Genomic DNA, 17,081 nt, shown 5'->3' with positions numbered 1-17,081 from the left:
TGCAGTGTGGAACTGTGGGGTGTCTCCTAGAGATGCAGGGACACTGCAGTATGGGATTGTGGGGTGTCCCCAGAAGCTGCAGGGACACTGCGGTGTGGAACTGTGGGGTGTCTCCTAGAGATATGGGGACACTGCAGTGTGGAACTGTGGGGTGTCCCCTAGAGATGTGGGGACACTGCGGTATGGGACTGTGGGGTGTCCCCAGGAGCCACAGGGATACTGCGGTGTGGCATTGTGGGGTGTCCCAGAAGCTGCAGGGACACTGCAGTGTGGAACTGTGGGGTGTCCCCTAGAGATACAGGGACACTGCAGTGTGGGACTGTGGGGTGTCCCCTAGAGATGCGGGGACACTGCGGTGTGGGACTGTGGGGTGTCCCCAGGAGCCGCAGGGACACTGCAGTGTGGGACTGTGGGGTGTCCCCAGGAGCTGCAGGGACACTGCACTGTGGGATTGTGGGGCATCCCCTAGAGATGCAGGGACACTGCGGTATGGGACTGTGGGGTGTCCCCAGGAGCTGCAGGGACACTGTGGTGTGGGACTGTGGGGTGTCCCCAGGAGCTGCAGGGACACTGCAGTGTGGGACTGTGGGCTGCTGCATCTAACATAGCACATAAGCTCTGTTGCCTCCTCGAACCAGAACTCAAAGTCCTCCTGACGCACCCTTGCCCTGAGCAGCGGGGCCGTGGCTGGGCGACTGCACAGCCCCGTCCTGGTGCCCTTCATCTCTACCCTCGGACACACCGGCACTTGCAGCTGGTTTCCAATGCTAACCCTCCAGGAAAAAGGAAAACTGGATGAGCACGAGTTGAGAATAAAGCAAACTTGTGTGAAACAGTGTAAACTGTACACAAAGGGTTAAAGACACTGCCAAGATTCGAAAACTGCGCCACGGGCCAGGACAGCCGCGCCACTCTGGATGTAGTAGAAAATTCAAAAAATCAAAATAAAAACCCAACAAAATGCCTTCTGTAGCCAATGTTTCTGGAGTGACCTCGTCTGCTGGGTCACGTGGGAAGAGCCGGTTCTCGGCCACCATCTGCGGAGGCGTCCCAGCTCCGGGAGCGCTGGTGCGCATGGGGCCGCCCAGGAGCGTTCCACAGTCAGCCCTGTGGGAGCTGCGAGCAGAACCTGGGGACAGTGGGTGGGCAGCACGGAGATCGGGAGGCGGCCTGAGCGGAGTCCGTTCCGGCCCCCGGGTGAGTGACAGTCCTACCCTGCCGGTGTGTCAGAGGACTGAAGCCTGCAGCCGTGCCCAGGGCCGCCTGCGGCAGGGGAGGCTGTGGGAAGGGCACGTGGGCATGCCCCGTCCCCCCTCGCTGGCGGCCCTCCCCGGCCCTGGCTGGTGGTCAGCACGGACCAATGTGCCCGTGGTAAGGGGTCAAAGGAAGAAAGGAGCAGGGAGGACAGTGGCAAGTGGCTCATAGAGGAAACACAAGTGAACACACTCTCTCCAGCCACGGTTTCTGCAGGGGCATCCGCAGGGGCTGCCTCACGCCTGCGTCCTGGAAACGCAGCCAGGAACCGCCCAGGCTACTTCTAGAAGCTGCCACGGCTGCACGCCCCGGACCTGCCCATGGTGCTGGGCACTCCTCCTCCACGACGCAGCATTTTTGCCACAATGAAGCATCTGTCTCCCACACACTCTTTCTAAAAAGCCTGACTTCAGGGGTCGGGGCCAACCACTACTCATGTTGCCGAAGTGAAAACGTCTCAGGACAAAGTGAGAGCTCGGAATGCCGGCTACGAGTCACGGCTACTCACAAACGCAGACGGAGAAAAGAAAAAGGAAAAGGAAAAAAGAAAGACAAAGAAAAGAAAAAAACAACCAACCAAACAAGTGTGCACCCACCACACGCATCAGATGACAAGGCATCTTCTACACGTAGCCAAGCGTCAGCCGCAGAAACGACCCTGTGCGGCGCGCCTGTCACTTCAGCGTCACTCTCCAACGGGAGCAGTGCCTGACCCCGAGGAAACCCACCTGCAGGCAGATGGCCAGGTTCACTCTGCAGCCGAAGGAGGTGCTCACGGCCCGCGGGTGCAGACCCAGGTCTTTAAAGAGCTTCGAGAAGGACTGCGTGAGCGCTATCCGAGGCCGCTCCTCGGCCACCACCACACACGTCCGCACGCGGGACAGGTCCAGTCCTCGCGCCTGCAAGTAACAGCAGTGAGAGGTCAGCCTTCTGGGGCCCAGGGGTGGGCCTCCTTACCCGGATGGATACAGGCAACACGGACTCTGCACGGACATTCATTCCCGGGGCTCTGCGTGTCCCTGTCACTCCACTGTCCTGGGCCGTCCCAGCCGTCTTAAAGAACAGAAGGTGCAAGCACAAGGACACGGGGAGACGCAGAACTGGACGAAATGATCACAGGAAAGCGTTGTGGGAAGCAAGACACGCCTACGGGCAGGGACGCCTGAGAGCACAGCCTGGATAGAGATGAGAAAACCTATTCCCGATACAGAGTGGAAAAGGGATGTGTCTGGACGATGTCGGAAAGACAGCACTGCGTTAAGTGCCACGAGGCTGAGAAGGTCCGTTTGATCCTGAGGACTGTGTGGACTGAGCTCAGCTCGGGTCTGCACCGCAGCCAGTCAACGGAGCAAGGCGGCAGGGCTCAGAGGAGGACCTCGGGGAGCTGAGCACGGGGTTCTGGGGCTGGGGGCCGCGGGGGTGGGGAGGGAGGTGGGTGGTGAGCGACAGTCTCTAGCAGAACAGGAGCTGCGGAAGGATGACTGCCATAGGCTGGACCCCACAGCAGCACCCCCCGCCCCAGCCCCGGGCCCTGCTCTGCAACCTGGGCTCAGGGCCGGGACTCAGCCTCCCACATGCTGCAGGGGGACCCAGCTCGGGGGGCGCAGCACTCTGGCTCCGGAGGTTCCTGCACGGATCTGATCTCACACGCACGGAGTCACACAGAAAACACTCCAGCTGGGTGACACTGGTGCTTGAGGGACGCATGTGTGTCTTCGGGGAGGCCGTGCGGCCCGGGTCTCGAGGCGGTGCACCTGGAGCCAGAGATCCAAACCTTGGCTCCAAAACTGATTACGTGTAAGGGCGTGGAAAGGGCACGTGTCTTCTCTGCAACGTAGGATTCCTCTTCCCTAACAGCAGTGCTTTCTAGTTCAGAAGCCTGTCGTACGGTTCAATCAATCAGTATGTCAAGGGCTTGGAAATATGTAATCATTTTATAAAATGATATAAGTGGAAATAATTATGTCTTATAAATCTCTTTTTCTATGCACATTAATAATTTCAAGCAATTATACATTTGTTTATGTAGCTTAATATCAACATTATTGTGCCTCGTTTTCTTGTTCGAGCTTACTGCATTCGGTCCAAACAAGAAAACAAAATTCAGGAGAAAAACGTAATGCTTTACTCGTTGTGCATAGATAACGTATGTGCTACACACGGATACACAAATGTCATCTGTGCATACACGAAGACGTACCTCTGGGCGTAGAGACAACGGGCAGCCGCTGGAGTGTAAATCGACACTGGTCGTGTGACTAACCCCTTCCTTACACGGATAACGACTACCTCACCAGGAAAATACGTCTTTCAAATGCTACTGACTTAAATGGAGGGAAATGCTAATATTCTGGTTAGGACGCACGGTCTTCAAGGAAAATAAAAACGAGTGGCTAAGTTCTACCCTACGGCTCGAACACCAACATCAGAATAAAATTAACTTCACCCAAGATGTGAGTTCAGCCACAGAAGGAAAAGCAATTCGGGGCCTTTGCGGCAGAACTGATGGGATCACAGACACCGTGGGTGTGGGGTGCACAGCCTGGCCTGTAGCCTTGGGGCCGTGGGAAGTTACGCACCTTATAAAACCAAGTTTTCACACGGAGTCGGTTTTGGGAGCTTCAGGGGACAGCGGATTACAGTTTGGCTTTTGTGAACGATTATTTTGCTTCAGGAGCCCTTCCCACGGCCCGTGACACGGTGCCTCCCCAGGACGCTCGGACGTGCTCCCCAAAGCACTTTGAGGCCTGGGACGGGCGGCTTACCTTGAGGGACTCTGTCTGCGAGCCCAGCCCCTTGGTGCAAAGTTCCATGACTGAATAGGAGCAAAACGTATCCCGGACTTTGTACTGGCTCACGGCGAGAAGCCACAGGGCAGGGCTGGTCTCCAGCTCGGAAGGCGGGATGAGAATGGACTGGTGCCCGGAGTACACGCTGCAGGGAGACACGGGAGGGCGTGTGAGGGCGCGACTGTGGCGCTTGCTGTCCGTTCGTGGGGAAGGGGGAGGGCGGGGGGGGACCCCGTCACGGCCCCTCGGCTTTGCAAATACAACGCAAACGTGTGTCACAAAGGTGCTGTGAAGGCACGAGACAACTACGGGAGTCCCCGTTCAGGGACCGCCTTTCGGGGAGCTCACCCGAACCCTCCAGACCCCGAGGCTTACAAAATATAGGGAATGCAGGTTGCTTTTATAAGAATGTGTGTTTTCTTTGGAGGGAGGTCGAATGAAGTCTTTTGTCCACTCTTGTGATCTCTATGCCGGGCGCGCGGCTTGACCTCACGGCCCCGCGAGGAAGGGTCGTGCATTCTGCTGAGCCAGCCGGGCGTCCTGTCTCTTTTCCTTCCTTTCTTTCTTTTTTAAACAACTGGCTTTTGCTGCGTTACAGATGGAGGAACCTTAAACCCCTGCATGTTGGAAACGACAATTCAGAAAGCACGAAGGTCATCCAATAGTGAGTGGTTCCGTTGGTGCTACGCGCATTGGGATAAGACCTCGTAATCCCGGGCCGCTCGCTCTTTTGCTTAATTCAAGTTAATGTGTAAGCCGGGACGGTTGATTAGTCTGGTCGCCCACGAAGGGACAGCAGAGGAAGCAGAGGGAAACGCTGTGTGAAACACACACGGTCTCTCAAAGCACAGTCAACGGCCACTGTTGGTTGAGTGAGTAACAGAAAGTCCCAAGTAAACCAGTTTCTCCTTCTAAGCCAGGGTACTTCCTCCAGGGAGGAACGGATCCTGAGTTGAGAGGGAGAGTTTAGAGGAAATTTACACCCTGAGCTGAGCGCCCCCGTGGTCCCACCGCTTCCTTCCCACCCCCTCGGGGTGCTGGCCGAGCGAGGGACAACCACTAGCACGAACTTTAGCAGATCTCCGAGGCTCTCGGGCACTTGCAATTAATACCCGTTGAAGACCCTGTTTTTGCTTCGGGAAGTGCCTTGGCCCATTGCTATGCGGCCCTCAGAGGCCCCTTCCGGAAGGACCTGGCTCTGATGCCACGTGAGGGCTCAGGAGCCACCAGCCAGCGGCCACCTGGACCCTCACCCCGCCTTGACCTGTGACCTGCTCACCTTCGCAGGTGCGGCCCCTTCCTCGCGCCCCACACCTTTCCACGGTTAACGCCAGGTCCCGACAGCTTTCCGAGGCTCCTGTCAAGGACGTCATGGTCTCTCACACACAGCCCCTCCCTGTAGCACCGGGTCCGTCGCTTCCAACAAGACCACAGACCCCACCAGCTGCTGAGCGGCGGAGCACACTCCAGCAACGCGCCAGCGTGCGCGGGAGGAACCGAGTGTTACCCGAGGAAGGATGCTGGATCATCGGGTGGGAGCTAATTTGAAGGGGCAAGTTCATTCACGAGCATGTCAGGATCTTCCTGAGCCTTCTGAGAAAGGACATCTGGGGACAGACAGTCTGTTTAAAGGGCTTCCCACAGCCCCGAACAGAGTCAGAGGCAGATCCGGCTCGAGCGGGGAGGAGATGTGCCGAGATCCGAGGACACACTGTGGTTCTCAGCCCCAGGAGAGGGTCAGGACAGCCCGACTTGCACATGTCCTCTGCGATCCTGCCGCTACGGACGGTCTGCAGGCCGCACAGTCACCCAGAGCGGCGCCCACCTCCGGGACGGGGCAGGAAGTCACCCTTGCGGTCAGTGTGGCAAACCAGGGAAGACCCCCTGCCCATGACTGTAGCAGTCGACATTCTGCCAGTTTTTCTGCAACGTCTGTCTTGCAGAAATGAACTCATTAATTTCTAATCATTTCTAATCACTGAAGATCACTTTATACTAAGGTTACTCAGGAGCCCAAACGGCACGACCACGGATCTTTCTGCGTCGGGAAGTCCCGCCCCGGTTCCACAGCTGCCGCGGCAACCACTGCCAGGAACGTCCAGTGATGTGCCCTAGAGCTCGCGGCTTGTGGAAACAAACTCTGACGCAGACGTCCTTCTGTCCAGAGCTGAGGCTCTCGGAAAGCAGTTTCCGTCTGGTGTGGGAAGCTGGCGTGTCCTATCCGTGGTCTCACTTTTGAGGCGTATCACGTTATTTTCTAAGTAACCTTCCGAGAATCATACACTTGGGGTCTGTAACAAACCAGGCATCTCCTTAGCTGTGCCCCTGTGTCTTGGGGCCAAGGGACGCCACCGCCCCGTACGCCCGGAGGTCCCACGGAGCGTCTGTGCAGACATTTTCCCCAGGGCTGTAAGACACAATGCTCTCTTCCCACTGGCAGGCAGCCCCTGGGAACTGGACACACACACGGGGCAGCCCCCGTGGCCTGGCTGGTGGAGGCCGGCGTTCATTCTGCAGCCCTGGGCAGACACTCCCCGTCTGTCCCCCGCCCGCGCGTCCAGGTGCAGCACACACACGTGCTGCTCCTCTGAATGAGAGGCTTGCCTGGTGGTGGACGTGTTAATGCCAACACGAAGGAGAAAGAACAAGCACGACAGAAAATCTTCTTCCGCTAAACGCACAAGAACGATCCCAGGGATCAAGTGTGGCTCCCGCACAAGGCAGACAAGGCCGCACGTCACACTCCTTCCCAGCAGGAAGCACGCGGCCGCTTCTCCAAAGTGCTGGGGCAGAGGTCACTCAACCCGTCCATGAGCCGGGGTCGACAGTACACCCAACTAGGTCTCCCTGCACGGTTTTTACCGCAGCTCAAGTTCGCGCGGTCGTGGGTTCTCGCACTTCCAGCGCTCACGCCAACACTTTCAGGACGCCTGAGCCCCTCGGCTTAGGGCGTCAAAGCGCGGGTAAAACCGGACCACGACATTCCTCTTATCGATGACAGCGTATCTCTGTGTTGTTCCCAGGGTTTTATTTTGTAGGTTCTATGTAAGGAGATCCAAAATGCAGGGAACGAAATGCAGAACACCGGGGGTTCGCCTCCTCCCAAACAAGCGTCAGGACGAGCGGTGTGCTGGGTCACAGCCGTCCCCCACGAGAGCGCTGGGGTCCGCGCGCGGAGGTCGAGGCTGGAGAAGAGTAAACACACTTGGGAAAACCAGGTTTGGTGCACCTCTCTCCTCATTCCCACTAACCGGCTGGGACTCGGCATCGGGAACAAAGTTAACAAGTGCCAGCAGCAGAGGACAGACGGAACCCCTTCCTACGGGCCCTTCCCTTGCTCAGCCCAGCCAAGGTCAACGCATTGGTTCCGACTCACCAGGACCGATCTCTTGGCACCGGCCACAAACGCGTCCTCAGACAGGGCAAACCTACCGGGCAGCAAGCTGCTGTACTGAGGACGAGGAGTCCCTGAGAATTCCTGTAACCAGAGCGAGTCTAGTCTAGATGCGAACCTTGGACAGAGCAGGATGATTAAGGAGACACGGGGGAGTATTTTCTCCACATCTGTGGCTCGCCTCTTGGTTCTCCTGACAGTCTTTGGTAGAGCGGTAACGACTCATTTGCATGAAGTCCATCCTATCACGGGTCACGGGCTTTTGGTGTCATGTCTAAGAAGTCACCACCGTGGCCCAAGTCATCTGGGTTTTTCCCTCTAGGAGATGAACAGTTTCATGTTTCACATTCAGGTCAAAGATCCATTCTGAGAGAATTCTTGTGAAGACGGTAAGGTCTGCGCCTTTTTTTGACCCACTGGCACATTCTATGGGTCGAAGACCCATTTTTCTGGCACACAGATGCACCATTGTCCCCGTGCCCCTTGTTGAAGAGACGACCTTGGCTCTGCTGCATGGACTTTGCTCCTTGGCCACAGACCAGTCCGTCTCTGAGCTCTCTGTAGAGTGAACCCTGATGTAAGTCACAGGCTCTGGTCACGACAAGGCATCAACTAGGATCCTAGATTCTTAAAAAAAAAAATAAAGAAGTCCCACCCGGGCAGGAGACGCTGCTGACGGGGGAGGTGGTACGTGCGTGGCCGTGGGAGGTCTGTGGGAAAGCTCTGCAACTTCCACTCAGTTTTGCTGCGAACCTCAAACTGTTCTGAAGAATAGTCTATTTAAAAAAAGGAAAACATGGCTGACTAGGAGGAAAAAGAAGACGTTTTGACACATAAAATTTCACACCCGTCATTTGGTGATTTCAGTTTATTAAACCGAGAAAACCAACCGTCAAAACCTGGGCACTCGGGCCTAGGCAGACCGTGGCTCACCACAACACATGTCACCCTGCCGTGGGCGGGGTACCGTCTGCAGGTGCGTGTCACTGACCCCGATGACAGGCTGTTCTCTTGTTTCAAAGAGTCTTACTGAGGCACCGCGTGAGCACCATGAATCCCACACCACGTGAGGCGCGCAACTGGAAGGTTTTCTCCATCTGCAGAGTTGGGTCCTCACCGCAACGCAGTCCCAGAATGTTCCCAACCCACGTGGGCTCCAGCCTGCTTCGCCCCCAGCCCCGCACAACTGCGGCTCTACTCCCCGTCCCCGTAGAGTGGCCTGTCCCAGACACTTCCTATAAATGGCATCAGCGATACAATCACGGAATGTGTGGTCTTCCAAGTCCGGCGTCTTTCTCTTTGTGGCTGTTTCCGAGGCTTATCCACACGACAGTGGCATCGCACCGTGTGGATATGAACCAACACCGGTCATCTTCTCACCGGCTGGCGGACCTGTGCGCTGCGTCTTTCTCTTTCTGTCTTGTTTTTATGAAGGCCACTGGGCACATTTCACGCTTCACAGCTTTGGATGTTTTCCCTTCTCTTTGGTGGATGCCTAGGAGCGGACCTGCTGGGTCATGCTGGGAGTTTGACTTTTAAGAATGTGCCGAACTGTGGTTTCACTATTTTACCTTCCCGCCAACAGCCTAGACTTCCAGTCTCTGCGCACCCTTGGCTACTGCTGCTCTGTGGTCTAGCTGAAACCGGAAAGTACAAGTTCTTCAGCCTCGTTACTCAAGGGTTTGCGGTTGTATCTGCTGCGGTGGGTATGGAGGGTTAGCTCACTGGTTTTAATTTGCATTTCCCTAAAAAATGTGAAGCATCTTTTCATGTGCTTGCAAGTCACCTGTGTCTTTTTGGTGAAATGTCTATTCAAACCTGTTGCCCATTTTCAAACACGGTGAGTGTCATCTTCTTGAGCTTTGAGCGTTCATTCTGTATCTGGTTGGAGGGACTCTACCCGGTCACGATGTGCACGTTTCCCCCCAGTCTGAGGCTCATATTTCCAACTTTCTTCAGAGTGTCTCTGGTGTGCCCATGTTTTAAATTTTATTGAAGCCACATTTTCGTGATTTCTTTTATGTATTTTACCACTGGCAACACATCTAAGAACTCTGTCTAATTCAAGATTACGGAGACTGACTCCTGTCTTCTTCTAAAAGTCTTAGCTCCTATACCAGTGTCTGCAACTTGTGAGTTTACTTACATGATGCAAAGTCAAAGTTGAATCTTTTTGCACGTCAAAGTCCCACATTCCCAAGCATCATCCACTGAAAACACTACCCTTTCGTCCTGACCTGCCGTGGTACCGTTGTTGAGAAATGATGTGACCACATGTAGGAGGCCAAGTGTCTCGACCCCCAATTCTGTTTCACTGGCTGTTTTTCCTGCATCTGCCTTCCTGCTACGTCCATGCCTGCCCACCACGGTCTGGGTACTACAGTAAGTGCTGGAATTGGGAAGTCTGAGTTTTCCAACTTTGTTACTCTACTCCAAAATTGTTCTAGATATTGTGCATTTTTTTTAAACTTTAGAAAAAAGTTGTCCACTTCTGCCAAAAAAAAAAAAAAAAACCAAAAAACAAAAAACAAAAAAGTCCTGTTGATATTTTTGACAGGAATTACACAAAATATCTAGATTTATTTGTGTAGAATTTCCATTTTAACAATATTGAAACTTCTAACCCATGAATATCAATGGTCGGAAATCCTTTTTAAGATATATTTGATTTTGGGGCCCCTGGGGGGCTCAGTGGGTTAAGCCTCTGCCTTTGGCTCAGGTCATGATCTCAGGGTCCTGGAATCAAGCCCCACATCAGGCTCTCTGATCAGCGGGGAGCCTGCTTCCCCCGTCCTCTCTGCCTGCCTCTCTGCCTACTTGTGATCTCTGTCTGTCAAATAAATAAATAAAATCTTTTAAAAAATTTAAAAAAAGATATATTTGATCTTAAGAGTGTTTTGAAACAATTGTTTTATCATGATTCTCAGAGAAATAATCCTCTATTTTATGAGTGAAGGGAACTTTAGGATGAAGACACAAAAAACCATTTGTATTAAAACTTTTTAGAATTGTTGAAACCATTGCAAAGTTACAGAAAACTTCTAAGTGGAAATAACTTTTTCCACTTAGAAAAAGCACCCGGTGTGTGTGTGTGTGGGGGGGGGGGGACGCTGACCTAAGACGCCATCAGCCCCAAGTCCGTCTGCAGGTGTTTCCAGGAAGCAAGTTTACTTTTCTCCATATGACCAACTAGGATGCCAAAATCAGGAAACGGATACATTTCTTCCCCGAAGCCTCGGACCCTGTTTGCCGGTTGTCCTGACAGTGACTTTTACAGAGAAATGAGACCTTCAGAGACCCGTAGGCAGACGCCATCAGCCTGCCTGCCGGGGTCCTTAGGGCTCCCGTGACTCTGACCCTGGTGGTCGTGGTCACAGACAGCAGCAGTGGGCATCCCTCGACCTAGGCCTGAAGCTCTCTGGGCTCAGTGGTTCGGGGAAGGGTCTTTGTCAGGAAGACCCCGGACGTGAGGCTGTTTCCCTCACTGCAGCTCTCTGGGTGATGCCCAAAGGCCCCGTGTCTCTGCTGTGAAGGTCGTCCCCCCACCTTTATAACTAACTATTGTCTAGATGTCCACTCTATCAATCAAGCTTTCTACTTGTTCATCTGTCTGAAGAGTGAGATAATTTCCTATTTTATTCCAAGTGTTATCTACCTTAATCTTTCGTTTTGATGCTGAAATGCCCCCAATTTGACCAGTGGGAGCCCCTCAAGGACACGTCACCCTCCCAGCATGCGGGCTTCCTCGCATGAAAAGACATGCAGGTTCACCTTGAGCATCTCCTGCACCAGCCCTGCACCGGCCATTTCCCGCGGGAACGCCTGCTCGTCGGAGAGGACGGCAGTGTCCACGGTACAGACAGGCACGGGGCACCTCTGCACTCCTGGGGAAACGCTCCCAGGTCGGGCTTTTCAGCTGGTTTGTCTGGGTCTGCTTCTACAGGGACTCCAGAAGGAAGCAGTTTCCAGTTCCTACGTATGTGCATCATACTGCTGCGGAGGCCTTCAGCGGACACTGTGTCTCAGGACGTCGGAGCGAGTTTGCAGGGAAGATGCTCATTAGCTACGGGCTCCTTACAGCCCCTGCCACGAGCCCCAGCGTGTCCCCACTGCTCCGGTGCATGTCAAACCCTTACTTCCCCGCCTCCAGGCCGTCTCTCTGGTGACGTCACGAGGGTTAGGCACGGCAAGCCCTGGGGTGGGAAAGCTCTCCATCCACCGGCACCTTTGCCAAGGGACACACAGTCCCCTCTAAAGCTGGTGGTTCAGGACAGGCGTCCTTCTCACCTGGCCCGCTGCTGGAATGCCATACCCTGAACTACCGCCCAAGAAAAACTGACCGCGATACAACTGCCTTGTATAGTGAGGCAAAAATCACTAAATAATTTAAATGAATTTGCCCTCTCAAAACTTGAATTGTTCTAATTAGAATGAATTGCAAAAATTTGGTGTTTTTTTTTTTTTCAAAATTGGTTTTTTCAAAGATACACGACTGGATTTTAATCCCACTTGGTACTACTACATAGTACAAACGCGTAGGAACAATTGCTTTCCGAGGTGCACAATTGCTTTTCAGACCTGAGAGAAGACGTGAGAGACCACGAGGAAGCAAGGAGGTCGTGACCACGATCACACGGTAGCTTCTCGGTGTTAGATCCACACGGAGGCACAGTCACGAGACCGTGTGCACACTCAGCGGTTTATGGGGACATCGCGTTGTCCGGTAGCTGCTTTAAAATGCTGCACGGAACACGGGGGCAGAGACAACCGGAAGGAGAGATGAAATGGAACCGTCCGACGGCGGGTCTGTGGGGAGCTGGACGGCGGTGCTGGCTGTCCCACGGCGTCCTTCACGCTCTTCCAGATGCTTCCAGGGAGGACGACCCGAAGATCGTAAGTACGCCAACGTCCAGAGCAAACTCTGCCAACACCAGCGGCGCGCACTTCCTGGCGTCACGAGGCGGTCCGGTCACCGAGGTCCTCCCGTTCTCCGCGCTATTTCTGCGCTCCCTCAAGTGTCTACGGCGAACACGTGTGTAGAGTCCGAGGAGATGCCGGTGCGGCTGCCCATGCGCCCCGTCTCCGCAGACCCTGCTGAGCCCGCTCCCGGCTGGCCCTGGGGGGTCTCACGGGGAGCCCCCCGCCTTCCTGCAGCTGAAGTCCCTCCCGCCCACGGCACGGAGGTGCCCGAAGCAGGAGGGAGCCTGACGTACCCACCGACTTAATACACACCCCAGACCGGGCTCATGGCAGAGAACCAAAGCCTCGCCAGCCCCGACCAGGCGGCCGCCCAGAAGGAGCCAGGCCTGGGGTCTGCGCGGGTCTCAGCCCTCACTGTGGAGCGTGGACGCCACCGCGACATGCCTGCTCCTCCCAAGCACGGGGCTGAGGGGGGACGGGACAGCGGCCCAGCCGACAGTCAGCCGCAGCCCGCCCCTCGGGAGGGGCGGCCCCCACCGACGCCGCCGTCCACTCGGGAGACGGTCTCAGACATGGACGTGGCTGGGACGACGCTCGGGAGCACACTCACCTGCAGAGGCACCACAGGACGAACCCGAGTCCACAGTACGGGTCCAGGCAGATGGCCACTTCTCGAGAGGGGTAGAGCTCACACTGCAGCTTAATGGAACGGCAGAAGGCACTGGTGGCTGCGTGAGACATCTGCAAGACAGCGAGGCCACCCTCAGTGCCCAGGCCCCACCCCCAGCACCCCAGGTGGGTGCAGGGAGACCACGGCAGAAGCCAGCTCCGGCCATGTGGGAGGACTGGGCGGCCACTCCCGGCGTCCTCCTGCTTGCAACGCCCACACACGGCTCCTCCGGGGCCCACGGACCTGGCAATCCAGCAGCCGAAGGAGCCGTGTCCGGCCCTCGAGAGGCGGGTCAGCTCATCGAGGCTTGTCCTGTGGTCCCGCAGCGCCGTGAGGAAGGGGGGAGGGGGGACACACGAGGGCTTGGGCCCCTCTCCGGGCTGGGACTGCGTCTGACTTGCACACGCCTGCCGTGCGACAGGGCCCGCGGCACAGGGGGCGGGCGTCCCAGGTCTGTGATCAGGGAGCCGGGCTCAGAGAAGGTGGTTTGCTGACGGTCACACACACCCGAGCTGGGTCACGGCCAGGGGCGGGAGGCGCGCAAGTCACGCGCCAGTAGCCACGCTCCCCCTGCCCCGCGTGACCGAGGGGACGGGAAGGCGCCCCCAGCCAGACTGTACGTGAGGGATTACATAATACCGTAAAACGTATCTGATAAAATCAATTTCCTCACAGAAACTTACTGGCCAATCCAACCTGAGAGGAAAAGGGAAACTTTTCCAAGTTTGTGGTTTCAAACGTGTCTTTGGCTGCCCTGAAGCCGACGTCCCCCAGGGCTGAGCTGTGCGAGGCGGCAGCGAGCCCCCTCCCACGCAGGCAGACCCAGCCCCACGTCTGGGAAAAGCACCATGAGTCACCCCAGCAGCCGGGGAGACGAGCCGGGACGGGGGACGTTTGTGCCGCGAACGTGGGAGCAGGGTCCGCGCTCCGGCCAGCGGGTCTCATCGCGGGTGCTGCACAGAGTTCACGAAAGGCAACACGGAATTACTCTAGAATCTAACACACGAGCGGCTCCTCTGGGCTTGCTCTTAAAGCCACATTTGCTTAAAGAAGAAACAACACTGGGTTAATGGAACGTTCCTTGAACCTCCCACCTGCCAGATCGTGAGTGAACAAAAGCCTCATCGCCCCGAGGCCCCACATTCCCACTGAAGTGAGCCTCCCCGAACCCCGCTCTGCGCAGGCACCGCTGGCAGCAGGAACAGAGCTCGAGCTCAGCTCAGCGAACGCTCATGTGCCGACCGAGGACAGGCTCTGTATCGGGCTCGGTATTAGGTGCTCGAATATAAAAAACAATAAAACACAGCGTCCAACCTCGTAACCCCATGGGAAGTGGAGAGAGAACCCTGTTAACGGCGGGGCCGTGAGCTCCTGGAGAGCCCAAGGGGAGCGGAGAATGGGCTCTCCCCGTGCCCTGGGGCTCACACAGGGCTCTGGGTCTTCAGGTAAGTGAGCACGAACAGATCTCATCACAGCGGCAAGGACACAGACGAAGAAAAACCCACCAGGAAGGCTGAAGGTCTCAGGTCCAAGTTCAACACCATCTTGGACCCTGTGGACACCACAGACCCGCAGGCCAGGCTGGGAGGAGGAGGCCCGGTCTCATGAAGACAGAATTGTGCCTGGATTAAGACCCCGTTTTCCATAAGCCCCAAACACAAGCCCTCAAGGCCTGCTCTGAGACACGGAGAACACACGTGGTCAGGTGGGGGCGGAGGGCACCTGCACTTATTTTTCGGACGCGGCTGGGACTTCTCACGGGAAGGGTTACTTTCCCGTGCGGTGTGACTGGCTGATGGTGAAACAAGCGTCCCCAGCCCGGGCGAGCACCAGCGGCACGGCCCCCCGAAAGCGAGCACACTCGGGGGAGGGAGAGCCGCCACAGCTCTAACACGTCCCGTGCGGGAGCCCAGAGGGCGACGAAGCGGAAGGGAACAGCAGAGGCCGTATGGGGCCCCCACACCACGTCCTTGTCGACGTCGTGCGAACGTGGTGCAGGCGCTACCAGGAGCCGCGGGGGTCCGAGTGGTGCCTCGGTCAAGTCAGGGCCAGAGCGCTCGAGCAGAACGTCAACTCGTGCTCGGGTCTGGCGCGGAACCGGGCGTCACGCAGAGCCCTTGGTGGGGAAAACGGTTTACTGGGGAGACTCCTCTCTCCACTCTGGGTACTTAACGCAATACTTAATGACGTTCTTGTTCAAAAGCTGGTACTGAACGAACATTTCCAAGAAACATGGTGCCAACGGCAACCAAAGAGGCAGAAGGGATTTCCCTCAGGACAGGACTGTAAACCAGGTGATCTCCGCTGGGTTTACGCCTCTTGGGATTCGAGGCAGACGGGTTTTCATTACATGACATCACAGCGTTTCGTCTCAGGTACTCATCAAACAAATTACATGTCAGAAGTTCATTAAGAACTTCCATAAATCCGCGGAGCACCCGAGTGGCACAATCGGTTAAGTTGCCGACTCTTGGTTTCGTGCCAGGTTGTGGTCTCAGGGTCGCGAGATCGACCCCGAACGGGACTCCACGCTCAGCAGCGAGTCTGCCGGGGACTCTCTCTCTCCCTCTGCCGCCACCCCTGTGCACCACTGTCTCGCTAAGATAAACACGTCTTCGGAAAAGGGAAGCTTCTGTAAATCTGAGAGAAAGCCTCGTTACTCATCTCACTGGGATTACGAGTGCTTAGACTTCCACTGAGCGGAGGGACCGTGAGGTACCAGCACAGGTCGCTCGATCGCTCTTTCCAGCAGAAGCGCCTTTACCGAATCGAGAGGTGACGCGACGGACCCCTCTGCAGACGGTGAAAACCAGAGGATCACGTGTGCTGCCCTTCGGGGGTGACCGGGGGAGGCTCGGGCCGCCTGCGGTCCTGTGCGACTCACTTATCTTGGTCTGAGAAGAGATCTGGACTCCGAAAGGCTTTTGAAGGGGCGCCCGAGTGGCTCAGTCAGTGACGTGACTGACTCCTGATTTCCGCTCAGGTCACGGTCTCAGGGTCGGGAGATCGAGCCCCAGGCCGAGCTCTTTCCGCGTGGAGCCTCCTTGAGCCGGTCTCTCCCCCGCCCGCCCCTCTCTGCTGGTGCACACTCTCTCTCAAGCAAGTAAGTCTTCAAAAGGCTTTTGAAGACTGTTTTATTTTATAGCCACTTTATTTGTGTGGCACCTCAGATTCTACTGAAAAGCGAAGGAGAGGATTCTGGGAAGACGGTCTCCATAGCAACCAGACAACAACTGCCTGGGCAGACACTGAGGAAACTATTTCGAGCTCTGGAACCTGCTAAGGTTTTTAACTTCCAGGGGAAAGCTCGGGCAATGGCGATTAATCTTGGAAAAATGAAAACATTGCCATGAAAAAAAAAGTTGTGGGCACTCACGACGCTCGGACTGCACAGGAAAGGCTCAGGGAGTCCTACGGGTTGAAACGGAAAGACACTGGATGCAGCTGGAAATCGTCTGAATAAATCAGAGTCTCAGTAACGGTGAGTACGAGGCAGCCATAAAAGCTATCGTAATCCTGGCTCACCCGGGGGGGCTCAGTCGGGTGGTGCAGCTCAGGGCATGATCTCAGGGTCGTAAGACGGAGCCCCAAGCTGCACTCCACACTCAGTAGGAATTCGGCCTGGAGGCTCTCCTTCTGCCCCTCCCTCCCCTCCTCTCTCCCCCCACTTCTAAGACAAATAAATAAGTCTTTAAAAAGCTAGTATATTCCTAAGAATACTTTATAACTCTACCCTTCATTTTCTACGTGATTTAAGAGACTAACATGGTAAAACAAAGCAATTATCAGTCAAAAAACTATTACTGTAACTTTGGGTTTAAATTCCACCCCCCCACCCACATAACGGACAGATCAATGCATTTAAAAGAATTATTACTACATATTTTGGGCCTTTATGTGCATAAAGACATAACTTTGAGACATCAGCAACTGAGAGGCAGAGATGGAACCATTTTTTGTGTCCCTGAAATTAAGCAGGGATAATCCAAACTGGAGAGTTACAACTGTAGGTTGCCCAACCCAATCCCCATGGTCACCTCAAAGACAAAACCTG

At 55.4% G+C, this 17,081-nt stretch overlaps 1 protein-coding gene across 2 annotated transcripts in view; it reads right to left on the bottom strand.

Moving 5' to 3' along the window:
• DIP2C (disco interacting protein 2 homolog C) overlaps positions 1-17,081 on the bottom strand; it is a 363,208-nt gene that overhangs the window by 41,882 nt on the left and 304,245 nt on the right. For both annotated transcript variants that reach the window (XM_032881692.1, XM_032881693.1), the window contains 3 exons: positions 12,968-13,098; positions 4,020-4,188; positions 1,983-2,153 (listed from right to left, as the gene is read on the bottom strand). In XM_032881692.1, the coding sequence (XP_032737583.1) occupies positions 1,983-2,153; positions 4,020-4,188; positions 12,968-13,098 (471 nt within the window). The remainder of the gene's footprint in view (positions 1-1,982; positions 2,154-4,019; positions 4,189-12,967; positions 13,099-17,081) is intronic.

Source organism: Lontra canadensis, unplaced genomic scaffold, assembly GCF_010015895.1.
Source record: "Lontra canadensis isolate GAN:19392208 unplaced genomic scaffold, GSC_riverotter_1.0 scaffold76, whole genome shotgun sequence".
Classification (NCBI taxonomy): domain Eukaryota; kingdom Metazoa; phylum Chordata; class Mammalia; order Carnivora; family Mustelidae; genus Lontra; species Lontra canadensis.
The sequence above is the reverse complement of the archived record's forward strand: the minus strand, read 5'-3'. Positions and strand labels throughout refer to the sequence as shown.